This window comes from Melospiza melodia, chromosome 16 (genome assembly GCF_035770615.1).
Source record: "Melospiza melodia melodia isolate bMelMel2 chromosome 16, bMelMel2.pri, whole genome shotgun sequence".
NCBI classification, from domain to species: domain Eukaryota; kingdom Metazoa; phylum Chordata; class Aves; order Passeriformes; family Passerellidae; genus Melospiza; species Melospiza melodia.
The window spans coordinates 16,242,792-16,269,675 of record NC_086209.1 but is presented as its reverse complement, the minus strand read 5'-3'; the positions used below and the strand labels follow the sequence as shown (position 1 = coordinate 16,269,675).

The window sequence follows — 26,884 nt, the reverse complement described above, 5'->3', positions numbered from 1 at the left end:
GCCCGGTGAGGCGGCTCCGCAGCCGCCCCAGCCGCTTCCCGCTGCCCACGGCCCCGCGGGGAGCGGGCTGTGCCTCCCTGCCGCCCGCGCTTCCTGTCCCCACGCCTCGCACGTTCGAAAAAAACAAAACCGAACGAAACTTTTGGGGTTTTTTTTTTTTTTGGTTTTTTTTTTTCCTCTTCTCTGTCAGCTCCGTGGAACAGCATTGCTGTGCGGGGCGCGCAGCCAGTGCCCCTCAGCGCCGATCCCTGACAGTCCGCGTCCCCTCATCCCCAACCCTTTTATCACCAATCCCTTGATCCCCGTCCCCTCAGCCGTGATCCCCCTCACACCTGTCCCCGCAGTCTCAACTCCAATTCCCTCACCCCAGTTCCTCACCCCCAATCCCCCTCATCCTGCGTCCCTCACCCCCAATCCAGCCACCCCACTCCCCCTCAGACCTGTCCTTCACCCCCAACGCCTCCATTCCAAATCCCCTCATCCCCAACCCCTCCATCCCCAATCCCTCCATTCCCAATCCCCTGATCTCCAACCCTTCCATTCCTAATCCCCTCATTCCCAACCCCTCCATTCCCAATCCCCCTCAACGCGGCGGCGCCGCCGCCCGCCCGCAGCCCCGGTGACGTCACCACGCGTCATTCCCCCCCTCCCCATGCAGGGGATTCTCCGTCCCGCCCTGACGTCACCGCGGTGCGGCGCAGGCCCCGCCCCCGCGGGCCGCCATGTTGGGGGCGTGCGCGGGGCAGCGCAGCGCGGCGCCGCCCCCGCCGGCCGGCAGCGCCCGCACCCCGCGCTCCGCTCCGCGCCCCGCGCCCGGCCCCGCGCCGCCCCGCACGGCCCCCGGCAGCGGCCGAGCCGCCGCGGCCCCACAGCCGGGACATGGTGCCGTGCGCGCCGCTGGACGACGAGCCGCAGCCCTGCCACAAAATGGAGCTGTACGTGAGCGGCGCCGAGGTCAGTGCGGGGCGGAAGGGGGGGAACGGGCCGGGCCGGCTCCGCGCCCCGCCGGCACCTGCGCCCGGCCCGGCCTCCCGCGGCCCCTCCGCGCGGGGCTGCGCCGGCCTCGCCCCGCTGCCCCCTCAGCCCGCCCGCCGCGCCCCCGCCTCCCCGGCCCCCCGGCCTGCGCACAGCCGCGACCCGCGCCCGCCCTGCCCTGCCCTGCCCTGCCCGGCCCCGCCGCCCGGCCTCGGTCCCGGCCCGCAGCCCGCGGCCCCCGCCCGCCCCCGCCGTCCCGCGGGCCCGGCCGCCGCCACCGCCGCGCAGCCCCGCGGGCGCCCCGGGCCCGGCCGTGCCCCCCGGGCGCGGGCCGTGACACGTGTGGAGGTAGCGGCACCGGGGAGGCCGGGGCTTTGTGTCGCCTCCCGGCCGCTTCGTGTCACAGGTGTCCCTCCCCACGCAGCATCCGAGGGGTTGGGAACTCACTTTTATGGCCGTAGCTGCTGTGAAAAGTTACTTTAAGTTCTGCGGGAAATTTGCTCGCGCTAACGTGGCTGCGCATCCAGGTAGGTTGTCACTACGGAGGTGCCTTTGCCTTCTCCTGGAATAACTATACATTAATTACTATAAACGCAACGAGCAGAGAGAACCAGGAGTGCCTGGCTGAGGTTTGGGTGCTTAAACGTGGAATAACTTAACTCTGCGTTGGTTATCATAAACACAACGAGCAGAGAGAACCAGGGGTGCCCGGCTGAGGTTTGGGTGCTTAAATGCGTTAAAGAACGAGGAACGACTTCGAGGTATTGCTTAGTGCTCGAGGTGCTTCATCAGCAAGGAGCAAATGCAATTTAAAAGAAAATAAAAGGTAAAACTGGTTCTGTTGCAATGATTCCTGTGCCTCAGCAGAACGTGGTGCTCGAGTATTAAAACTCTGGCACTTTGAAATCAGCAGTGAAGGGTTGTGTATCAGGTATCGTCAGCTATGACAAATAAAAGATTACACCTAGGTCTGTTAGACACACAAAAGATGTTATCTAAACAAAGTTGCTTAAAACTGGTCAGACTTGCTTTCTGTGCACCAGAATCTTCTTATTGCAAGTGAAAAGGGTCTGTAGCAAAACCATCTCAAAGGACAAAATGTGCAAGAGTGAAAGGATGTCCCTTAAAGGGTGTTGTGAAATTTATTTTTCCTGATAAAAATTCAAAGGGGAAAAACAAACCCCAAATTTCTTTGTGCTTTTAATATTTGGAGATTTTAATGCCACTGCCAAGTACTATAATTACTGGATGTGCATCAGATATCAGAAAGTCAGCTGAAGTATGAAGGTTTATTTGTTCATATTGTTTTAAAAGCAGTTTGTTGTAATTGAGGTATGAAACTTAGCGAAGGTCTGAGAACTTTCTTGGTCCTGTTGATCAGTTCTTGAGGAAATATTAGGAGATTATGGCGTGTCAGTGGTAAAATAATCAGGAGCAGAGTGTTGGAGCTGAAGTGGGCTGTGCGTCCCTGGGCGTTTCGTGGCTGGATGAGCCCCCCCAGCAAGGGGAGCCAGCAGAGCTCCGGGCAGGGGTGTCCAGCTGAAAGGGCTCTGCGTGTGTGACATCTGAGGGCAACTGTTTGCAGCAGTCACTCTTGAAATTGTATTTCACAAGGTCTGTGTAAAGCCCCTCCAGTTGTGCTCTGATTAAAAGGAGATTTAAAGGTGTTTGTTGTGTTGGGGTTGGCCAGCAGCACTTAGAGCCCATTTGTGCCAAACCAGTTTCTTCAAGTTGAGTGTGAAGTTCCCAAGTGACAGGAACAAACACTTGTGTTGTCATAACCCTTTCCATTAGTGATCTCAGGGGTGTGCTGCACTTCTCACTTGTTGGATTTCTACATCCACGTGCCTTGGGGATTCAGCAAAGGTGCATTTTATGTCAAAATGAATTTTGGTGTGGTGTGGCCTTTCTCTTAAATTTTACAGAATTAAGTGTAGCTCATAGTATTCATTACAGCCTTGTATTGGCAGTCTGAGAGATCTCTGGCCTTGGCCTTGCTGGAGCTGCAGTCAACAGAGCTACTGTGAAATAGGTTTTTATTTTGAAAATTAACTTGTGCCTTCTGGTGCTCTTGTCCATCAGCTGTGGCACAGGAGGAGAAATCCGAGAAATGGTTTTCTCAGAGACTCTGCATGTTGACTAAATTTAGGATTATGTTATTAGCAGTGAGTGCATTTCCAGTAGCACTTGTGTTGACTTGGAGTAAAAACACCTGGCAAGGAAAGGAGGTGAGCTTGAAAGTAGGAAACAAATTTTCATGCTTCAAGTGACAAGAGCAGCATGAACTTTTGGAAGAAATTATTGAAGGTCAGGATTGAATTATTTTGCCCTTTTTTTGGGGGGGGGGGGGTTCTTTGAAGTGCTGAGGATTTGGGGCTGTGCTGTTCATGTGTTTATATTCCTGTGACAGTGTCACTTGTGAAGCTGTTTTGTGGCTCTGGGAATTCCTTAAGCCTAGGTAGGAAGGATCAATGTTGTGCTGTTAAAGACTTCAAATATTCAGTGAATTTCTTTTCCCCTGGATATTGGATTAATAAGTATTTCCATGGTAATAAAAATAGATATGAGGGTGTTGATCATAATCAACTGTTGTAGATTATGAAAATGTAATTACAGTCTACAAAGAAACAGGAAAGTAAACATTAACAATTTACTGACCAAGCTGAATGAAATACAGAAATAATTGGAATTGGGTTGAATACAGAATTTTGGGCACTTTCTGCCCCTTGAACTGGGAGGATTGCACTTACCACGAGCTCTGTAATTGCTGTAAGCACATGGCTGTTTGCAAGACATGAATATTGTGAATTGCATAAATGCAACCTCCTTCTCAAATACTTACTTTTGCAATAAATACTTCAAGAACCAGTTGCTTAATTGCCTGATTATGACAAGCAAGACGAGGGTGAAACAAAAAAGTGACTGCAAACTAAAGTATTCTGCTGGAAAACGGAGTGCATTGAAAGTTGCTGCCCTCCAAAAGGATTTTTCATGAGCTGAGCTCTGCTGCTGTTGTGCATGAGCTGCTCCCTTTGCCAGTTGAGATAAATACATCTTTGATTTTGGCCAGTGTTTTCAGTCCCATCTCTGGAGCACGATCTGAGCCCGGTCTGTCAAAGGCCACTGAATTTTGTCAGTGCTAGGAGTTGCATAACTCCTTTGTGAGTAATTACTGGCAGTGACGTGGATGACTCAGCTCTACCTAGTTCGGTGCATCTCAGAATCTCCACAACCGCCTGGTGTTCTGTCAGGAGAGAAAGTAAAACATTGCCCCTCGTTTGAGTGCCTCAGCCATTGCTACAATGTTCGGATTTTGTAAAGGTCTTGGAGAACAAGTTGGCTTTAAAAAAAAATGTGTGCAGGGTAATGCTCTTAAAGAGAAAACAATGAGTGTCTTTATGCCCTGAGAAGTGCTGCAATACAGTAATAACGATGGTGGGTTTGTGTACCACCTCTGAAATTGGTTTTGGAAATCTGCTGTAGTATTCTGAGTCTCTGAGCAGATCCAGGAGTGTGTTGCAGGTAGCTCACCTTGCTTCCTGCAGGATAACTTTGGGAACACTCCACAATAACCCTAAATCCAAAGAATGATGTGATTTGTTTACCCATCACAGTTAGAATTCTGCTATTTATGTAGTACTTCACTACATTAAGAATAAAATACGAGATAATTGCTTTCCTCAAGTATAAATCTCATCCTTTTCCAGAATTACCTGCCATTAAATATAATTTGGAGACTGGCTGCTTTGTGCCCTTTGATTTAAGGTTATGTACATAGGCAGGAATGAAAAGATCTCAAGTCCTGTGCAAGTCCTGTGCTAATTCAATGATCCCTGTGCTTGGGGTCAGCTTTGTGTCTTGTCAGAGCTGGGACTTGTTGGAGGCACACGTAATTTTCCCTTGATCTGATAATGGAAAGGATCAAAATGTTCTTTTAAAATCACTAATTATATGTTGCTGAAGGTTTGGTGTCCTGTCTGAATGTATGATTTATTTGCCACAGGAAAAGAACTTTGTAGCTCTCCCTAGTAACTGATTATGGGTTTCAGGTGTTTTAGATTGCTTTATCTCCTTTTTCACTTGGTGTGTTCAGGGGTGTGAGGGAGTTCAGAGGCCTCTTCCCTTTGTGGGGGGAATTGAGGGAGTGGGGCTGGCCCAGAGTTTGTGTAGGTGGGGAGGGAATGTGCCCAGACTCCTCAGACCTATCTCAGGAAATCCTCAGTAGGCCAGTGTGTTGCTAATTAAATTAATGGTGCAAACTCTCTATAGATGTAATTAAGAATAAATGAGGAACAAATGTGGTCGTCCTGTCGGGGTTTTTTTTTCCAAGTCTTTTTGACATAATTGGGATTTCTGATGTAAGCTTCCACTCAAATATTTTGAAATAACTACTTGAAGGTTTCCTTCTGTTTGTGGGGAAGGAAACTGATTATTCCTGTGTTCATGTGGGAGAACTGGGGTGCAGCTCTGGGAACACCCCAAACTTCCCAAAGGAGCCCAGGGAAGGAGGAGCTGTGGAGGAGACAGGAGCTCTTGGTCACCCTTGGGTAGAATTTTACCTCTTTGAAGCCAGACAAGATTTTAGGTGAGTGCTGCTGAATATTGCTTTTTACTTCTAATTATAGTATGATGATAAAATTCCCAGTTCTGCTTTTTCTAGAATTTTTTAAATTCTGTTTGAATCCCTTAGCAAAGACATTTAAAACCAGGGCAGGATGCACCTGCTTTACATCTTCCACTGCTTTTCCTGGGATTAGGCATTTTTGCTGACCTTTTGCCTGGCCTCTTTCAACCAAAACCTGTAGACCCACCAAGTCCTAAGGAATTTACCATGTAAACACTGAAAACATCCTTAATATGGGAGGGGGGGAAGATGGTTTCAATCTCTGGTAATACTGGGAATACTCTGTTCTGCTGTTCTAGTCAGAGGAAGAACATGTGCAGTTGTCATTAAGCCTCTTCCCAGCCCTTTGGATATTCTCCAAGGGAGCAGGGATGGTCCCAGCCTTGGGATTATTTAATCCAGAGGCACATTGCTGCCAAGGGAGAGGGAATGATCCCAGCTATGGAATGTATTTAATCCAGAGGCACACTGCTGTCAGGATAACAGGAATTATCCCAGCCATGGAATGTATTTAATCCAGAGGCACATTGCTGCCAGGATAACAGGAATTAACCCAGCCATGGGATTATTTAATCCAGAGGCACACTGCTGCCAGGATAACAGGGATGGTCCCAGCTATGGAATGTATTTAATCCAGAGGCACATTTTCCCCTTCTCCCTGGGAGGCAGCTCCCTCAGCCTGCACCTCTGCAGAAGAGTCTGACCTGCCAGGTGCTCTGACCTAAACTTTGAGCTCATCTGTTTACATAGTTCCTTTTGTTATTTTTTACTAATCAACAATTTGGGGTACTTTGTGTCATTTCCACATTGTGTGTTTGGAAAGTGTCGTCAGTGTTTGCCTGAAAGTCTGAGTTCAGTTTGTGTTTTCCTGGCAGTTAATATTTAAAATGCTCACTTGTAGGACTTGAGCAGCACTGAACAGCAGAATGACTGAAAGATGAAGAAATCTCCTTCACCATCCTAGTATTGGCTTCTTTCACCTGTTCTTTTTATAGAGAGCTGTGCTTTTTAATTCTCAATAATAAATTTGTGCATTTGTAGCTATTTAGTAAGTAATGACTTAGAGGTTAAAATCATTCTGTTCTATATGTTTGTGCATAAATATTCATGAATAAATCTCTGAAAGGAGCCTCACTTGGCTGTGGGAGCTGCATTTTGTATCTGGTTTCCACAGAGGTGGGAAATAAGTATTAACTGTCACTTTTCTTTTTTGCCAGCTTCTGGTTATTGAAACTCAGCCAATTAAGTGACTGTACAAGACAGTAATGATTTGATTTTTGTCATTGACTTTTTTTAGCTGAATTACTTAACAAGCCACCAGACTTTGGGTTCTATTCCAACAAGTTTGCAGATTTTTGTTCCTTGGCTTTCTTTAATGGACAGTGACCAGGATTCATAAACAAATATGGCAAAAGTGTAGTTGTGTGTATCAAGCAATAAAAGCAGCTTCATGTCCTTGAACAGCATAGAAATTGGCAGGTGTCCCAGTCTGTATCAGTACAGAGAGACTGGACAGGAAAAAACAAACACAAACCAAGGAGCAACAGTGAAGGGGAAAAGTGTATGATAGGAAATTGTTAATTAAGATGATTACCTGCCATAAAAATCCAATAGCTTTAGTGCACTTGATTTGCCAGCAAGTTGAAAGTGCATTAAACTGTGTTCTCAGGAACAACCTAGATGAAATAACACACTGATTTTGGGTTCACAACCCCCTTCCAGCCCCATTTTTTGTATCTGTAATGTTTTTAGTGTATCTATAGTTCTTCTGATTGGTGGTGTTGGTTCCAGAGCTTACATTTAAGTAACAAAACTTGGGAAATGTTGCCCATCTTCATAGAAAGAAAAGGTGAAATGCACAATAAAATCACTTTGAATTGAAGTCCATGAAGGAACAATGTTGTTATATTTCTGAGCATCAGCAGTAGATACCCAGTTTAGTTCCAAAAAAGCTTTTTGGATAATTTTGGTGGACATCACATTGTTTCACACTTGAATGTAATTTATGGTGTCGTGAAAAGAAATTGCATAGAAGTGAGGATGGAGGTCAGAGCTGGGCTGAACTTTGGTGTTGCTGCTGGATTTATTCAGTTAATTTGTACAATAACAACCATAGTGAGTGTCTTGTCCTTCCCACTGTCTAATCTGTGAAAAAAATGCAAAAAAAGAAATAAGTTATGTAGCAAATGAGTAGCTTTGGTTTCTGGATCCAGGGTAATGCAGGAGTGATTTTTGGCTGTTAGAGCTGGGGTGGCAACACATGAGAGATGAATGATGGGCTTGGGTTGGAGGTACATTGGTTAAACTGAGTTATGGTAAATAGAAACTTGTGCAGTGAAAATAAATGAAGCTTTGTGCTATTTCCTTGTTCTGTTTTTCTGTTTTGTCTTTTTTTTTTTTTTCCCAGTGAGGATATAGTCCAAAAATAAGTGCCAGTATCTTGCTACAAAAACTGGAGATTTAATTTTATCAAAAGCATTAATTTGTGAATTAACTCTTGACAGCTCTACTCCAAACTGGAGTCTGTGGCAGCAGTGGAAGTGGTTGAGGGTTTGCCTGGGTGACAGAGATGTGATACAAACCTGTCCCTGCAGCCCCACCTGTCCCTCCAGACTCTGCCTTTGGTTGTGAGCACAGGAATCTGGGGGGATTTCTCTGCACTCCTGTGTTTTACCAACTCCCATGCTGACAGCAACACCATATTCCAAAAAAAGTCATTACCCAGCCTAGGAGTTTAATTGGTTCAACTTGGTTTTCAGAAAAAAAAGTTGGAGTTTTCTTATGTCATTTCTAGTTACTATTAATGTGAGACCTGTGCCATATAAAGGTAGAGATGCTGAACAATTAATATATAAATAAATTAGCAATGATTACGAGCAAAATCCATAATGGCATTCATCCATTTTTGTCAAGTATTTCCAGTTTTTAATGACTGCTTTGCATGTCTGAACAGAACATGTCCTTCATATTTCTGGGTTTTGGTTGTTTTTTTCAGTTTCAGCACTGAATTATTTGTGACTTAGAGAGTGCTTAAACTGAGTTTGGGGTTTTTTTCTCTGCAGCTGTGGGTTTGGTAATTTCAAAAAGCCTTGGAATCACTTTTGCATCTTTTCCCTTTAAACTGCAAATTAATTTTCCTTAGAAAACTCTAGGTTTCTGAAAAGCATCTGCAGCATAAGTTACATGCATAACTGAGGAGTTCTGCATTAGTGTCATCTTGTAGGAGTGGTATCTAGCTTTTAAAGGAGTTTTAAATTAATCCCAATTAAATAACACTGGCATAATAATAATAATGATGGCATTTACAAAGGGAGATGCTAAATGATACATAAGGGAGATGCTAAATATAACTACTGAGTAGTAGTGTTTGTTTGAAACTACAGCTTTAAATTAGAGCAGCCCCAGCACCAGCTCTCACTTGTATGCTCTGAAATGTAAATTGGTCAAATTTTGAACTCTTATTAATTTGAAATTGCTGGGTCTTAATGATGTTTTTCTTTTTCTTTATTTTTTTTTCCCTGCAGTTAAATGGCCTTAAAATGGCAGATGAGCCTATGGAAGAAGGTGAACCATATTCCTACCATGTAAGTGTTTGAGTCCTGCTCTCTTCAGCCACTCATTAGCATGACCTCCTGTTGCAGCAGAATTGCTGCATTCCCTGCTCTTTAATAACTTCTGAACCCATCATTTCATTGAACAATATCTGAGGAGACTCTGAGTCTCAAGGATGGCTTTGGAAATTAGTACCTGGCTAGGGACTGTGGTAAATGCCTTGTTTGGGAACTCTGCTGCAGGAGGCAGAGATTCATGGAAACATTCCCTGTGCTGGAGGGGGCATTTGTGGATCCCTCACCCTCAGAAATGCCCAGGCCAGCCTGGGACCTTTCACACAGAGTGCTGAATGCTGCTCTTGCTGCAATCACTCGTCCTGCCTTGGTAGTTTTCAGTGTAGCTGCTGTACCTTCAGCTCAAAGGTATTTATTTCTGCTTTTTTAGAGCAGAATTAATGTGCACACCAGTGTGTTAATTGTGCTTTTATGGAGAAACATCCCAGGTAAGCCCCTCTTGAGGTGGGTTTTGCCCAGTGCCTGTTCAGGAGATGCTGAAGTTGAGTGTTCTGTTAAACCTTGCACTAAACTTGAGGCTCACCTGTGTGTGGTGGAATGCCTGAGTGCCCATGGGAACATTGGCCAGCATTTCTCAGCACACTCCTCCTTGTGTTTAGGGTCACAAAGGTTTCTGTTGCTCAGAGAGTCCCTGGCAGTGCCCAGGGCCAGGCTGGACAGGGCTTGGAGCAGCCTGGGACAGTGGAAGGTGTCCCTGCCATGACAGGGTGGCACTGGATGGGCTTTAAGGACCCAAACCGGTCTGGGATTGTGGCATAAATCATTTTTATCACCAGCTGTAACCACTGCTTTGTGCTACAGTAGCAGCATTTATAAGGAAGGGATTTGGAAATGAAGTCTTGGCACAGACCCTCGTGCTGCCTGGACATTTCCTGGTGTGGAGTGGGTAAATCAATTGTCAGAGTGGTCTCACATGTAGCAAGGAAAGGAGCAGAGGATTGTCTGAGTTTTCTACTGCTCTAGAACAGGATGAGGAGGTTGCTGAGCTCTGGAGCCACATTCCAGGGAGCTGTGACAAAGCCAGCACTGATCCCAGTGTTCCTTTGGCTCCCTGGCTCCTGGAGATCCTGCTGGGAGCAGGGAAGGGTTGAGTTCCCTCTTGTGCAAGGCCCCTGGGTGGGAGCTGGTGCCTCAGCTTGGGAAGAAATTTGCTGCTCAAGCAGCAGAACACAAAATGAGAGAACCAAATTTGTAGTTCGTGGAGGCCAAGGTAGAAATGAAAATGAAAGTGGCTTGGAGCTGCTCAGCTCTGTGTGCTCATTCCTTGGTGGTGATGAAAAGGTCTCTTACCTCAGTCAAGCCATTTTTTAGTACCTTAATGGTAGTTAAGTGAAATTATATAGACATCTTTTGTGAAGATAAAACACTTTATAGAAAAAAAAAAACTCATTTCATCCATCTCAAGTTAGTCTTTATTTGCATGGAAAACATTTCTCTCCTGAGTTCACATTTAGAAATCCTCTCAGTCTCCTCAGCAACCACGTGTGATGTCACAGGCTAATGGCTCGAGGTGGGTGATAAACACAGGAGAGGCTGAACTCTTAAAGAGCTTTTCTCATGCAAAGTTTCACGGTGTTAGGGAATACAAATTAGGATGGTGAAGAAAAAAGGCTTCTAAATAGAATATTTACATATTTCATAGCAAGAAGCAGCCATTAAGTCTGTTGTACAACTTGGTGTGTAATTAGACAACTTGCTGCTTTCATCTGTCATCAGATGGCTTCAAAATGCTGCTGTTCTTACCTGCCTTAAATTAGGCATGTGTTTAAAAAGTGAAGGAAAATGAACAGATCTGTGTTCTGAGAGCATAAATGACAGTCACCAAGGGGCATGGATGAGGGCAAGTTGGGATTTTACAGTGTGTCATCAGGGTTTGTGACCAAAGAGGGAAATAAAGTGGCTTGGTTGTGCATTACAGAATTCACTTTGTTTTCCAGCAGTGCCTGGTGTTCATACCCACCTTGTGTGGGAAGCAGGCAGCACCAACAGGCCTTTCCCAGAAGGAGGATGAAATAAGAGAGGGGAGGGGAAGGGACTGGTGTGCAGCAGCAGCTGGACTGCAGTTTGGGAATATACCAAGATGTTTGTTTGGACTCTCTTTCCCCCTCTGGACAAGCAAAGCAATTAAGGCAGAAGCAATTAATGCAGTGTGATGATTGCTTCTTTTTTTTTTCTTTAATTACTGCAGCATGTACAAATTCAGATGAGCAGATTCCTACTCTGAATTTCTGTGTAAAACCAGAATTTCATCCAGGTCCTTGTGTATGAGCTGTGATAAATCTGATTGGAAGTTTTAATGCTCAGCTCTGGGCAGTAAGTTCACCTGACTGCAGAATGATGTTATTTCCAAAACTGTTTCATCAGTGCTCAGGTCCTTTCCTGGTGCTGCTTGCCCTTCTCATCAGGGGCTGTAACTCACAGGAGGTTGGTGGGGAGGTTTTCTGGTCTCTGCTAAGAGAAGCTTTTAAATGAGGCTTGAAGAGAGGACAGGAGACAGCTGATCATCATTTGGTGCCCCAAAAGTGAAGTCATGCAAATCAGATGGGATTTTCACTTGTGATTTTGTTGTGTACAAGAATTTTATTGGTTTTCTTGCTGGGGCTGAGGGTGTTGCTCCTTTTCCACCTGCAAGCTGAGGTTGCTGTTGTGGGCCTCAGGTTTTAATTCCAAGGGTGCTTCTTTTGACACCTTGCTTGTTTTGGCTCTCAGAAACTTCTCTTACACCACAAAAGCTGCAATCCATCATGGGATTTGTGTCAGCAGGAACATTTGTCTTTTCACAACTGGGGCTGCTGTGCCCTGCTTTGCTGAAGGTGAGAGGCACATGAGACAGTCAGAACATTAAATCACTCACCTAGCTGAGAATTACCCTCAGCTGTCTGAAGGAGGTCCCCACACAGGATAATCTTCCCAGGAGCTCTGCACCCCAGAGCTGTTTCTTCTCTTGGATGCAAGAATTCTCAGAGTCCTTAAGATGACTCATCTCTTATTTATGGTCTTCAAATGCTGCCTGTTCCTCCAGCTACAAATGGATGACCAGAGTTATTATTTGCTGCTGTGAAAAGCAATAATTACCCCAAATGATGAAATTCAATTTGGCTTTCATTAAGACTTATTTCAGGAAGGGGGAAAGATGAGAAGAGTAATCACTGGGAAAACTAAAGCTGCTAAGCAGAGGTGAAGCTCAGAAGTCTTGGTTTAAAAATCTGGGCATTTTTTCCTTTCATGTAAAATAATCCAGCTTTTCTGTAGTTGAAATATTTATGGCAAAAGGAAATGAGCATTCTTTGAAAATTTTCCTTCAGTTTAGAAATTTTAGATGCATCTGTTTAAGAAAAGATAGATGGGAAAATTCTTCATTTGAACAGTTTTTCTTTAAGCCTTATTAGAATTTTAAATATTTTACTAAAATAAAACTAAAGAAAGAAAAATCCAGGTATTTACATGCACTTTTAACAAGACTTAGTTACTGCAGGCCTGCTCACTGTTGTGTTTTGTTTGCTTTGAAATCACAGGATGAAGGAAGTGTGAAAGAAATTCCTATTACACATCATGTGAAAGAAGGATGTGAGAAAGCAGACCCAGCACAGTTTGAACTACTTAAGGTTCTTGGCCAGGGATCATTTGGAAAGGTAAGATGATAAACTTGTTCCATAGACCTGTCCAGACATTCCAGGGAAACAGTGGCCAGCAGAGCTGCTGGGAATGTTTGAAAATGTGTTGAGTAATCGAATCCATTCCCAGCCCTGCTCCAGAGCCATGGGCAGAACCTTCTGAAGGAAATGCTCGTTTGTCTTTTGGTGATGGGACTTGACATACTGGGAATATTTGGCTTTTTTCAAGACACAAAATCTGTATTTATGTAGCTACAGAAGAGTTGATTGTGGCAGTTGGGAACTTAACCTGAAATAGATTTCCCAGCTTACTTACTTTTTCTAGTTTGCTGTATTTATCAAGTGATCTCCACCTAAAAGACCCAAATTATTCAAATGGCACAGAGAAGAAATATGGCAGAGTTTTTGTTACAATATTTTCCTTTTGTAATGTGCCACTGGGTGTCACTTTGCAGAAATGAAGTTGAAAATCTGATCTCTGTCACTGTGTTGAAACACAGTAGCTGAAATATTAATCCTAGTGTATAGGAAGGTAATTAATTTTTTAAAACCAGTCTCAAACTACATCTTTTGCAACATCTAAAGTAGTCAATCAGCTTTACATTTGTTCCCATTTTCCTGTTCTTCTGCTGATTCTTTGTGTGTCTCTAGGCAGGAACAAACCTCTGCATAAAATACAGTGAGAGGGGAAGAAGTTGACATTAGGGAGGCATTCTGTGCACAAGTGATGATTTAGAGAACAGACTTGAAATATTTCTCAGTATTTTGAGGTTGCAGAAACATTTCTTTACCTGATAATGTTCATTGCCAATTCCCTCACACACTTCTCGCTGTAGGAGCCTGAAAAGGCTCCATATATTTATTACTCCTGATTTGAGATGCCTGGAGCCACCTGAGGGCTCAGCACAGCCAGCCCTGCCTCAGATTTGGCTTCCAGAGCTCAGGGTTCTGTAAGCCTCAGGAGGGCTCCTGTTTGCAGTCCCAACAGCTGGGCCAGATGTGCTCTGAGGCTTTGGAATGCTGGCAGTGCCTCTCCACGTGCTGCACACCTGAGCTCAGAGCTCTTAGCTCTGTTTTTTCCTGTGAAAAGAGAAAACAAACAGGAGGGTCAGTGCCTGTTGCCCTCATGGTGTTTTCTCTTCCCAGTTTCTACTCCCAGGCTCCTTCCTTTGGGTTTGGCAAACACCAGGAGGGGTTTCCTGGAACCTGCTATTGACATCAGTGCAGGATTTAATAATCCCACAGAAATAAAGAGTTAAACTCCACAGAAATAAAGGGTTAAACCTCCTGAATTACTGAATTCTCTCTTCATTCTCTCACGAATGATGTGCCTTTGGAGTTCTGGACGATTTGTCTGCAAATTAAATAGGTGGTGCTTCAGTAGTTTGCACTATTTTTATACTAGCTAAAATTTGTAACTTGCACATGAATTCCTCATGTTCTCACAAATTATTTGTTGTTAAGACTAAAATATTACTATGTACTTATTATTAATATTTTATAATTGTGATTGTATTAATCTCCAGCTGTTTTCTTAGTTGCTGGTGTTTAAATTCTCCCTATTTTCTGTCACCTTGGCCTGTAGGAGAGCACTGTTGTAGGTCAGTTATTGTGCAGAACTTATTAAAACAAAAAGCCAGACAACCTTGAAACAGGATATTTTTCTTCTAACCAGAGCTTAAAATAAAAACAACCCCTCTCCCAACCTTGTACAACTTAGTCATAACAGTGCTTGAATTTCTGATTCTAGACTGGAAAATTTGACAAGATCATTGAAAAAATAGATATAATTTCTAGATATAAATAAATTAATTGTAAATGAAAGACTGGGTAAGGTGAGATCAGAGAGGTAATTGTAGGGAGCTCTTGGCTTTCTCTTGTGATTTGTATGTTGTGGTTTTTTGTTTTTGTAAACATAACTTATTAATCCATAACTAAAAATTGCTATTACAAGAACAGCAATGTAGAAGTAGGAGCACATATCAAACCATTTTGTAAATGGGAAGATCTGGTGGTTAAGAATTAGTGTAGCTCCATGTCTTTGTAGTGCAGTGTTTTATCTAATATGCTTTTCTCAGTGTCAAGTTGTATCCCATCTATCTTTAAAACTCTTCTGGAGAGAAAAAGTAGAAAAACCTGTTGGAGTTGCTATTCCAGAGGGAAAGGGTGCTTTGATCTTAAATGGTGAGGTTTCCTTGCTTTCATCTCACCACTTGTACAGAATTCATTAATAAAAATGAATGTTTGATATTTGAGACTTGGGTCTTAAGCCTCAAAAACCTCTTGGGAGGTGCAGACCGGGCAGAATTGTCATTCTCCAAGAAAGTGATAGAAGGAAACATCTTTCTGTAAGAACTTCTTTGATAAATCAGGAGAGAATCCAGAGTTTCTGGGCAGTGTCATGCTTCAGAGAGCTTGGTGCTTTGCAGCTCTGGTCTGATGAAGGAATTTTGCTCTTCCTTTAAAGGTGTGTGCTTGGTGCAGAGCACTGGAAGCTGCCTGACATTAACGGGAGCTTCGCAAATGCTTTGTGAGAGTTTGGGTTTGATTACCAAGCTTGCAGTGATTTAAAAATGGGCTTTGTATTGCCAGGTCTTCCTCGTGAGGAAGATAATTGGGCCTGATGCTGGGCAGCTTTATGCAATGAAAGTGTTGAAAAAAGCTTCTTTAAAAGGTAGGTTTGTCTTTCAACTGAGACTTTGGACAATGGGGTTTAGTGCACCTGTATTTAAAAGCTTTTTTTAATCCTAAATATTTGTCAGTGAGTTCAAAATTCTTCTCTGACAGGAGGTTTTTTTTAGAGTAACTTGTAAGTTCATGTTTAAGTACTATTTTAAATCTGGCCAGGTAGCTTTAATTATGTGGTCAGAAATGTTCTTTCAAAGTTTAAAATTGGATTATTTAATTCTGTTTAGACTTTTCATTATATGAAAACAAGTTAATTTCATAAACAGTTTTCCTTTTGTCTTTTGTTAAGTCAGAACTCTGCTGTGGTTAAAATTAAGTCATTCCCTTGTTCCAGGAGCCAGAACAATTTAATTCAGTGTTTTGGCTTTCAGGAGACACTTGAATGGGTGTGAGTCCACTGTGTGTAAATAGAGCTTTACTGTTAAAGGGGAAAAAGTAATCTTAAAAATATTTTATATTCAGGACAGAGAGTTAATTCAAAAATTGAAGTTGGGAATGTAGATAAGAGTTTTTTTCTTGAAAGCAGTATGGATTATCTCAAAATATGGGGATGTGCTGGAAATGCAGTGAGGCAAAGAAGAAAGCTGGGGCAGGCAGGAAACAAACCAGAGTCCTGCTGTCTGAAAGGAGGAGTTTTGTGGGAGACTTTAACATGAAAAAACAAATCAGGTGATGAGGGCAGAGATTCCTTTAGCCAGCAGAGCCTTTCTGTGTGCTACTAAATGCATTTGTGTCCCACTGTTGTTGTTTCTCTCCCTCAGTTCGGGACAGGGTCCGCACCAAGATGGAGCGCGACATCCTGGTGGAGGTGAACCACCCGTTCATCGTCAAACTGCACTATGGTGGGTCCCTGTGCTCTGCCCTTCCTCCCCTGCCTCAGGCCACAGCTGCTCCTGCTCTCCCTCACTTGTGGAGGGCCCACATTAGCTTCTAGCAACTGGGGAAAATAAAAAAGGAGTGTAAATACATGGCTATAGAGAAGTTTTATAGTGGATATTTTCACCCCTGATGTCCGGGAGGAATGATGAGGAGGACTCCATCTTATCAGAAGGCTAATTAATTGCTTTATTATCCTATATTATTCTATACTGTATTGCATGACATCTAAACTGAATCTGCCAAGCACTCAACTGCACAGAACTCGTGACTGTCACCCAACAGACCTGACACACACACCTGGCCCTGACAGGCCAAGGAAACAGAACACCCTCACTTTGGGTAAACAGTCTCCATATTGCATTCTGCTATTGCACAAACACAGGCACAGCAAATAAGGATTGTTTTTCCTTTCTCTGAGATTCAGAGAATGTGAATCTCAGGAATATTCTTGGGAAGTTGTGCCTTGCTTTTCTCTGTGAAGAGAAATGTGGCTACATGTGCTCTTGTAAGAACTTTCTGAATCTTTATGTTCAAGTTCTGCAGAGGTTTTGTATTTTGCATTGATTTAAACCAAACCACAGTAATTGATGTCCTTGCTGCTTCCCTCTTTGACAAAGGAGAAATAAAAGAACATTATTTTAATCATCTTTCATGACTAAGATTTTCTTCTGTGAAGAAGCAAGGAATCATTCAATAAATTACCTCATGTGCTGAATTATTTCACTTCCACAAGCAAAAGTATTGCCTGTGATTGAAATTTCCTACTTGTAAAATCATTCAGATTTGTTTTGTAGCTTTGTCATACAACTATTGATTTTTATTTACTTTTTTAAATTTTTTTTAAGCCTTTCAGACTGAAGGGAAGCTCTATTTAATATTGGATTTTCTCAGGGGAGGAGATGTATTCACACGATTATCCAAAGAGGTAAGTACCTAAAATTTTATCTCCACTCACTCTTAGACAGGGGTTGGGTTTTGTTGGTACCTTCTAAACCTGTTTTCCCATTTTTTTTGTCGTAGTGAAGTTTTTAATAACTTTTGGGCTTTCCTTACATATCCTAGATTCTGTTCTATCCTTAAGAAACCTGAGTGTTTAGTGATGAGTAGCCCAAGTTTTAATTTGGCATCTGCAAAGTACAGTTCTTTTGTCTAAAAATGTTTTGTTGCTTGGAAACACAACTGAAGTAAATGAATATTTAGCACTGAGGGAAGGGGATGTGTAGTTCTCATGCTCTTAGTCAGCTTAGGTGCTCCTGGAATCCTGCAGCCCTGAGAGCTTTCTGCTGCACTGTAAAATTGCCTGGTGCTGCAATGCCAGTGCTCATCCTGAATCCCACAGAGTGGGAGCACAAAGTGCTTCTGAGCTCACTCCCCTCCATCCAGCCCTGCCACACAACTGGACCTTGAATTTTTCATTTCTATTTTGGTTTCCTGGAGGGAGAGCTCCAGAGGAGGGGATGGGATGCAGCTACAGGCTGTTGTTGTTTTTTTAAAACATTTGCCATCAAATATTTATCACATGTTACCTTAAGTGTTATGAACACGTTTAGAAGACTTTTATTTTCTTATGGCAAACCTTTTATAAAGATCTAAATTTTTAATGGCAGTTTCTCAACAGCTTCACAGCAAGTGAGGTTTTCAGTGTTTTCACCACTGTAAATCCATTTATATTGCCAAAGCACTGGAAAAGCCACTTTCTTAAATGAGAAAACTGTGTTATCTGATTTTTTTCATGGCATGGGGGAGGTTGTTTATTCCCAGTATGTAAGGCCAGGAGAGTTTTTTCCCCTTATACTTCTCATAAAAATAAAGATTTTCCTTTAGGAACAGGCAAAAGAGAGAGAATTTAAAGGCATTTTTGTTAAAAGCTGAGATTGGTAACACAGTGATTATATCTAAGAATTGAGCTCAGAATTAATTAATCTGGAAGCTAAAATGGCTGTTAGAAACTTCAAGTGACCAACTTGTCCTGGGTTATTGGAGCAGGAGGTAGGAAAGAGGTCAGGCTTTGATTTGGAATGTCCAATTCCAGAGGGAGTTGTGGAATAGCAGGAGGAGCTGTTCTCTTGCACTAACCCAGCTGGGATTGTCCCCATGGAACATCTCAAATAAGGGATGCTGTCCATGAGGACTCTTGCTGGGGGTTGAAAGAGAGAGGTGTTCCCTGTGAGAATCACGAATTCATAATTCTCAAGTTTTCTTACTGTTAAGACCCCCTGTTTTTTGGAACACTTAAGTTACCTTTTATACTGGCTTTTATGTACATAAATATGAAAAAATCAGGTTTTTATTTTCTGGTGGGAATGGGAAGTAGTTTCAAAAGTCCGTGGACAATGCACATGAGGATAAATTCCCTGTGGCACTCTATACTCTGCACACCAGGATTATTTTAAATTCATTTGGTTTAGTATGAAGTTATTAAAGTTATTGAAGTTATTTTGTTGGTCTTTAAATTCTAATGTGGGTATGAGAGTTTCAGCTGTGGCAGTGAGATGAGTGTGTAATGAAGTTCTTACTGGTAATATTTAATGGAGCTGACTTGCATCATGTTTGACTTGACCCAGAGAACAGCTTTGCATGTCATTATGGGGAGATGGCAGATTAGCATTTAGCATCATTATATTCTGAGATTTGCATTTCGGCTGCTCCAAGGAGTAATAACGAAATCCAAGGAGTAATAACGAAATCCAAGGGGTAACAATGAAATCCAAGGTTTCCCTTTGCTCTTTTGCAAGAGGTGAAACCCAGAGATTTTTAGAGGTGGGAAGGTGACACTGTGTGGAGTGTCACAGCTTCATTGTTCACCCGAGGTCAGCCCCTGTCATTATGGAAATCAGGAATATTCTGAGCCTGGAGATCAGATCACACCTGGGCAATGCAGAGCTCAGGAACCAGGGAGCCCAGCAGTGACTGAGTGGCTGCACTGCACTTCTGTCCTGAGCACTCCACAGGTTGCTTTAATTTAATATAAAAACTCTGCCTGCTTTGGCTCTTGTCATGTTCTAGAAATTACTGGAGGAGCTTGGAATCCTGCTGGATTCAGCAAATAAAGGAATAGTTCCCTTAAAGCCCAAATTCAGTCCTTTAAAGATTCCAAGCTCCTCCAGAGAAATCTATAGAACATGACAAGAGCCAAAGCAGGCAGAGTTTTGTACATTAAATTAAAACAACCTGTGGAGTGCTCAGGACAGAAGTGCATCTCTGCTCTAGAAGTAACATCAATATTTCAGTGTCTCACCAGGGTTCTGTAATAGTTTTTTTCCTAAGAGCAGAGCAGGTTCCCAGGCTGTCACTGTTATTGCCACCAGTGATTTATTCTCCATGTTTTTTTCCTAAATGATTTTTGCTTTTTTTTTCTAAATGTTGTTGATGTGAATTCACACTCACCCAATACAGCAGCCATATATTAAATTTTATGATGCAGTGGAAAACTGGGTTTGTGGCAGGAGGAGTGCTGGGTGTCAATTACACCAAATATAACAATTAATTTATTATCTAAAAGTTAATTAATGCTCTGCAGTAATGCTTTTATTTAAGTATTGCAGGTAGTTCTTTGTATACTTTATAATTAACGGATATTAGTAAATCATTTCTCTTGGCTGAACTCATGAATTATGAGTTCACAAGGGACTTTGAAAGCTAAGTTTGAAATCTAGGCAGACAGGAGTATATATTTTTTAGATTGCAGTTTTAAAAACTGAAGACAAGATCAGAAGGTAAATCTATACAGTTCTTATTAGGTTATGTTTACAGAGGAAGATGTGAAATTCTACCTCGCAGAACTGGCCCTTGCTTTGGATCACCTTCACAGCTTGGGAATTGTGTACAGGGACCTGAAGCCAGAAAAGTAAAGTAAAATGTATTTTACCACTATTATGTGTATTCTGTTGTTGCTTTGCATTTTCCACTGTAAAAAATTACAACTATTTTTGTTAAGCCTTTGTAAACAAATACAAAATGTAAACCACATATCTGTGGTTTAAATGAAATAATATTAGCTCATTTAAAAAATAACAGAATTTAATGTCATAATTTTTAACTTATATTTTAAATGTTTTCTGTAAGTATTGATCTTTATGTGTTTTGGTGAATGTGAATTTTAATTTTCAGCATTTTGCTTGATGAAGCAGGACATATCAAGTTAACAGGTAGGCACCACTCATTCATACATTTCTTTGTAAATGAGTTTTTTTGAGTTTCTGTATTATCAATTTTAAATGCATGTAAAATTGCAGAAAATAGTTCTGTAAGGAACAATCCAAATACATATATTCTAGAAATGATGAATATAAAAGACAGTTTAGAAAACAAGTTACTGTAAATTTCTGGAAGCTTTAAATTACATTGACTGTGATAATTTTGTACTAGAGATTTCATCATATAGTTTAATCTAAGATATTGCTCTTAGATTCCAAGAGAAAATGTTTTTTAAAGCCTCAAAGACTTGATAGAATAATGGTGATGGAGATCAGGTTTATGAAATGCATACCTTTTAAAATTCTGCTATATTTAAACACAATTCAATCCTAAATTTGTCACTTCCTTCTGAAAGTGGAAACAATGGATGGGAGCATTGATTAGCAATGATTTTCTCCTGTAAAAAAAGGATGTTTGAGAAATGAGTGTCAAGGACTTGTGTATCCACAACAAGGAAAATGTTCTGGGAATGAAATATTCTGGGAATGCAGGGCTGTTCTGTACTGAACTTGAGGCAGGTTACAGAACCATGTTGCCTTATGTAACACCAATATTCTTAGTGTGATTTTATTTATTTATCATTCAGTAATACCAGACCATGCCGGCTGCATTCCCTTTGAAACTGATTTTTACTTTTATCCAATTTTTTGTGTGAATAAAGCAGGCAGTAAACAGAGAAAATGAGAACTTCTGAGTGTTTTAGAGCTCTAAAGGTGTAGGATTTCAAATGCCATGTTAATTCAGTAATAACTTTGATGGCTAATCATGAATTTAATGACTTTTAGAATGGTTTGGAGGTGTGTAGTAGATGAAATGTGCTCTCTCCAGATACCTGCAGTCTCTTGTTTCATGGAGAGCTGTGCTAATCACATTTCTGAAAATAACCAACCCAAACCTCTCAACGCTTGCATTTTGAGTTACCATCTATTGATTTATTTCTGTTCCCCTGCCATTCTTTACTGGCTGTGTTCTTGTGGTGCTGTTGTAGACTTTGGACTCAGCAAGGAATCAGTAGACCAAGAGAAGAAGGCCTATTCTTTCTGTGGTACTGTAGAGTACATGGCTCCTGAGGTGGTAAACAGGCGAGGGCACAACCAGAGTGCTGACTGGTGGTCCTTTGGGGTCCTCATGGTACTGTATTTGCCTCTTGCTTCCCTTGCTAAGCTCACACAAATGCACTTAGAATAAGCTTGTCCAGTTCTGCTTAGGGATGCTTGGGTAAAGGGGACACTGAATTGCTACTGGGTGGAATAAAATTGATTTTTCACCTCTAAGAATGTTTATCAGGCAGCTGAAAAATCCTGGGTTGTTGTTTTAGTAGTTAAAACCAGTTGTAGTCAGAGTGAGACTTCACTTTGTGTTTTTACTTTGCATGTTACTTGATAGTTAAACTTAAAAACAGGCTTGAAGGCTTGGTTTGAAGGAATATTAATGGGATTTCTGTGAGAGTGAGCCTGTGGAAGGAATGCTGGAGTGGAGAAGTGAGATAAGTCAGTAACTGCTGCCGCTTCTGCCCTTCCTGGGGTGTGTTAGAGCATCAGCCTGCCATGGAGATGGACTTGAAAAGTAAACCACTGTTCTAGAGTTTACCATTCTTGCAGTTTTTGGGATATGGCAACATCTAAAATTGGTTTTGGAGGAGATTTTATTACTTTCAAGTACCTTCTTGATGTATAATATTCCTCCATCATCATCATGCTAGACATGCCACTGTTCTTACCATATAAACTGTAAGTGAGAGCAGAATTTTAGATTTGGGAACATTTCCATAATATTTGCAAAGTTCAACCAGTGAGGTGTAGAGGTAGGAAAGAGTGCAGTGTTTAACACTTTGTTTCAGCAGTTGGGGGAAGAAGTGTTGATTTAGATTAACATTTGTTCTTTCCAGTTTGAAATGCTCACTGGTACCCTGCCATTCCAAGGTAAAGATCGAAATGAGACTATGAATATGATACTGAAGTAAGTACATCTCCTTTCTTTTTCAGAAGTCCAAAAATGTCATTTTAAACATGTTTTAGTAGCTTGTTGTAACTCCTTGTGCAGGCTGGTCTTGTGGAAGGTGTCCCCGTGGCAGGGGGTGGAGCAAGATGAGCTTTAAGGTCCCTTCCAGCTCAAAGCATTTTATGATTCTGAGAGCACTGAGCTGCAACAGGAACACACAGCAAAGCCCCTTGATAAGCTTTAGATGCCAGGCTGTCAAGTACCATTAAGTATCCCCAGCAATTAAAATCTCAGGGATGGATTTGTACTTTGATTGTGGGCGTATAATGAAGATAAGAACAGTGCAGTGACTGAGAGCAGCTTGATTTACACTCTGTTGTTGTTACACTCCCTTGCTACTGTTACAGCACACCTTGTTTTGTAAGCAGCAGCTGATCAGGTGTTGCTTTGTGTAGAGATGTGTGGAGAGCCCTTACGTGCTCAAATTCTCATTTCAATTGCCCCAGTTACAGCAGAAGCTGCTGGACTGGACAGACTGGGTGAGCTGGTGCTCACTGAGGGGAGCTGTTGGGCAAATATGTTCTCATCTGTCTGTGCTCAGCTAGGAGAGTTTCCTCGTGGCACAGGCAGAGCCTTGGGCCCTCTGAGGGGTGATGGGGAAGGGGAGGAGGGAGAAACTCAGTTCTTGCCAGCACAGGGCACTTGGAGTTGCCCTGAGTGGGAGTTCCTGGTGCTGCTGCCTGTGAAAGGATGGCTCAGACCTTGAGCTGCCTCCCTGCAGCTCCCAGTGATGCTGCAGTGCTGCACAGGCATTTCCTGCTTGGCTTTAGAGTTTTCATTAAATACAATAAATGCTAAAGTCAGTGAGCTTTTATATGATGGCTCAATGAGCCCTGGAGGAATAGTAGCAATCACCTCAAGGACAGGTAATTGGGCATTTGGTGAGTCTCTTCTGTTACTGGTATTATTTTGGTAAAAACCTCCTGGTGACATGAAGATACCTTTGAAAATACTTACATGTTCCTAAGATAACTATTTTACTCTGTTTCAGCAGAAAGCTTGCTTGGGTGGGGTTTGGTGGTTTTGGTGTGATGTGTTTGTTCTCTGGGTTTTATTTTAAACCACTCCTATAACAGGAAACTTAAAAAGTTGATGAGTTAAGTGTGTGCTCTCTACAAGGCTTTGGAATAGATCCTTGATACATCAAACTGTGCAGTGAAATCTATGTAGACAGTTTTTACTAAGATAAGTTTCTTCCTCTGACTTGTTCTCTGTTTTCTTTTAGAGCAAAGCTGGGAATGCCTCAGTTCCTCAGCCCTGAAGCACAAAGTCTCCTGAGGATGTTGTTTAAAAGAAATCCATCAAATAGATTAGGTTGGTTTATTTAAATAATCAACTCAGCCTAACTTTTTATTTCAAAGAAAAGCAGTTGCTAGAGACTCTCAAGCTCTGGGTGATCAGTAACATTTGGGTACCATTTCCTGTTAGTTTGGGTCATGGCTTCCAGGGTTTGGCCAAGGAATGGTCAAAATGTGGGATCAGTGACTTGGGAGTGAGCCAAAGCTGTGACAGCATGCCAGCAAAGAATATTGACACTGTATTAATCTATATAAATAAATACAGTGTCAGTATTCTGCTCTCTTTGCTTCCCTGGGTATTTTACATCCATGGAATATTTCAGGATTCACAGTTCCCTCAAATAATCACCTCTGTGCAAACTTTTTGGAAATGAACTAATTTTTAGTGCAATCTTCAAAGTCTTTACCAAGTGTGTTAACTACAGCCTTTCTTTTGTTCAGGAGCTGGTTCAGATGGAGTTGAAGAAATCAAGAGACATCCTTTTTTTTCTACTGTTGACTGGAATGTGAGTACAAAAGGATCTGAATGATAAAGCTGTTGCTGATTTTTCTGTGTGTTGTAGCATTTGTAGAAGTATTTACATCTGAATAGGGCACAGCAAACACTGCATTACTGCTGCCTGGCACATCCTGCCTTCTCCTCCAATTCCTTGGCATCTGGAGCTGCAGTATTGACTGCAGATAGAGAGTATTAATTACAAATTGTGCATTTACTTTTTAAATAATTAAGAGTTGCAGCATTCTCAAGCTGAAATGATCCATTGGAGCATTTCTAGTTGGGAGAGGCTGCTGGTGTTCCCAGGAATCCTGCAGGAAGGGTCTGTCCCTTTCCTATGTTTTGATTGGTTAGTTGGTTTGTATTTTTAAACTAAAATATACTGTATGCTTTTGTGCAGAAGGGTTAAATTAAAAAAAAAACTGCAAAAACTAGATCTGAAAGGAGGAGAGAAATAGCAAGGAAATGCTCTTAGAACTTCCTAAATTTCGCATCTTTTGACATGAGGTTTTCTGTTCCTTAGCTGCAAATGGGATTTATTGCAGATTTGAGATCTTTCCCTGATTTATTTGGGTGGATTTGGAAACACCTGGAATAGAGCTTTGAGAATGGGCAGTTCTTGCCCACAGGAATGTGCCTGACAAAGGTTGAAATCTTTGTCCTTTACCATTTATCTTGGCAAAATAACAGCACCCATGGAAGCTTCAGTGACCCTTAAATGTTTGTCCTTCTCTTTCAGAAACTGTTCAGAAGAGAAATTCAGCCTCCATTCAAACCTGCCTCTGGAAAGCCAGAAGATACTTTCTGTTTTGATCCAGAATTCACAGCAAAAACACCAAAAGGTAGCTGTGCATGGCTATAAATTGGTGAGGTTTGTGGGACAGGAGGGTCAAATTAATGCTAAAACAACAAGCAGGAAAGCCAGGGAGGACAAAGTTAAAAGCAAAGGATGCAGCAGGGTTCCAGTGCTTTGAAGGAGGATGTTCCCCTCAGCAGGTCTCTGTTCTTTGAATATTTTGCTAATCATTAACTCAGGAAGAAAAAAATAAACGGAATATTAAAAGCTGGACTATGGTTTCTAGTTATGATTCAAGCCAGGCTGCAGTGTTTGAGGGGAAGTATTCAATATTAAACTCAATTGGATTGCAACAGTGATTCTTTTTAGGGTCAGTATTGCATTGACAATGCCTTGCTTTAAGAAGCATTAACTGTTATAATTTCTTGGTCTGCTTCAAGTTTCACTTCAGGTTTTCTTTTGTGACCTTTTTTCTTTCCTGCTGCATCCAGCTTTTAAACCCTCTTCTCATGATTGTTTGGAGGAGGTTTGTGCTCTTAATAGGCTACACAAAGTTATTGAGCTGTGCTCACTGTGAGGTTTCAGACAGTGAATTCAGAGGTGCACGGAATATAACCTGAGGAAAACTTAATTCTAATAATTCAGGGGTATCTTTTCAGTGAAGATTTACTAATTGGATATTGTTGTGTTGCCTCACTTGTGCCTTGCCAGCAGCTCATTCACCACTGAAGCAGCACATTCTGTTGTTGCTCTTCTGTGTTACAAAGCTGTTGAGCACAAGATAATGATCTTTATTTCTTTTCCATAAGTAGTTCTGTTTCAATAAACTTATTCCTTAAAACATGTGTTCATATATAAATTCCTGCAGTGCTTTGCAGTTTTAGATAAAATTATGGAGTACTTGTTTGTGTTTGTTACTGAAGGAAGGGAGCTCAGATAACAAATCAGAAGTTTTATTTATTATTTAACATTGATGTTCCTCTTGTTTGCTTCCCTTCCCTCAAGATGATTTTCGTAACATCCCTGTCCTGAATGCTCTGAAATGGCCTTGCTGGCTGTACCACACTAACCCTGTGTGTCTGTGTGCCCCAGATTCTCCAGGGGTCCCACCCAGTGCAAATGCCCACCAGCTCTTCAAGGGATTCAGTTTTGTTGCAACTACTACTGTAGAAGACCATAAAATATCACCCCTCACCAACATCCTGCCCATAGTCCAGGTAATGTTTTGCTTTTTGGGAAACCTCCTTGGCATGCCAAAGACTGACCAATGCTCAGTATTTACAGTTCTTCTTGCTTTGTTGAGGAGACTGTTATAAAATGTGTCTCATTAAATACTTCCATAGGGTATTTTTAATTTTAAAAAGTGAGTTACTGTTTTTTTGAAGGCAGAATTTCAAAGAAAAATCATGAGCAAGCAGGAGAAACTTCTGCTGTTGGTACCAGTGTAATGGCAAAGAGGATCCTGTTGCTTTAGATAACCACTTGCCTGTTTTTTTAAAGCAGCTTCATGGAAACAGTGCACAGTTCACTGATGTCTATGAACTGAAGGAAGATATTGGTGTGGGCTCCTACTCTGTTTGCAAGAGATGTATCCACATAGCTACAAACATGGAGTTTGCTGTGAAGGTACTGGCATCAATTCCACTCTGAAAATATTGGATAGTAGTTTTGTAAACTTAAATTTGTGAGT

At 42.0% G+C, this 26,884-nt stretch overlaps 1 protein-coding gene across 4 annotated transcripts in view; it reads left to right on the top strand.

The window, feature by feature from the left end:
• Window positions 1–860: 860 nt before the first annotated feature.
• The window catches only part of RPS6KA6 (ribosomal protein S6 kinase A6), a 36,323-nt gene continuing 10,299 nt past the window's right edge, over window positions 861–26,884 (top strand). Inside the window, exons 1-15 of one of the 4 annotated variants that reach the window (XM_063170810.1) lie at window positions 861–954; window positions 9,124–9,183; window positions 12,741–12,857; window positions 15,432–15,513; window positions 16,289–16,369; window positions 17,252–17,331; window positions 20,147–20,253; window positions 20,517–20,554; window positions 21,592–21,734; window positions 22,492–22,562; window positions 23,830–23,918; window positions 24,344–24,408; window positions 25,138–25,240; window positions 26,287–26,411; window positions 26,698–26,820. In XM_063170810.1, coding sequence (XP_063026880.1) covers window positions 880–954; window positions 9,124–9,183; window positions 12,741–12,857; window positions 15,432–15,513; window positions 16,289–16,369; window positions 17,252–17,331; window positions 20,147–20,253; window positions 20,517–20,554; window positions 21,592–21,734; window positions 22,492–22,562; window positions 23,830–23,918; window positions 24,344–24,408; window positions 25,138–25,240; window positions 26,287–26,411; window positions 26,698–26,820 — 1,359 coding nt within the window. In that variant the 5' untranslated portion in view covers window positions 861–879. Of the gene's footprint in view, window positions 955–1,482; window positions 1,503–5,538; window positions 5,561–9,123; window positions 9,184–12,740; window positions 12,858–15,431; window positions 15,514–16,288; window positions 16,370–17,251; window positions 17,332–20,146; window positions 20,254–20,516; window positions 20,555–21,591; window positions 21,735–22,491; window positions 22,563–23,829; window positions 23,919–24,343; window positions 24,409–25,137; window positions 25,241–26,286; window positions 26,412–26,694; window positions 26,821–26,884 lie in introns of those variants that run through there. The other 3 variants (XM_063170809.1, XM_063170811.1, XM_063170812.1) reach the window with 3 other exon arrangements.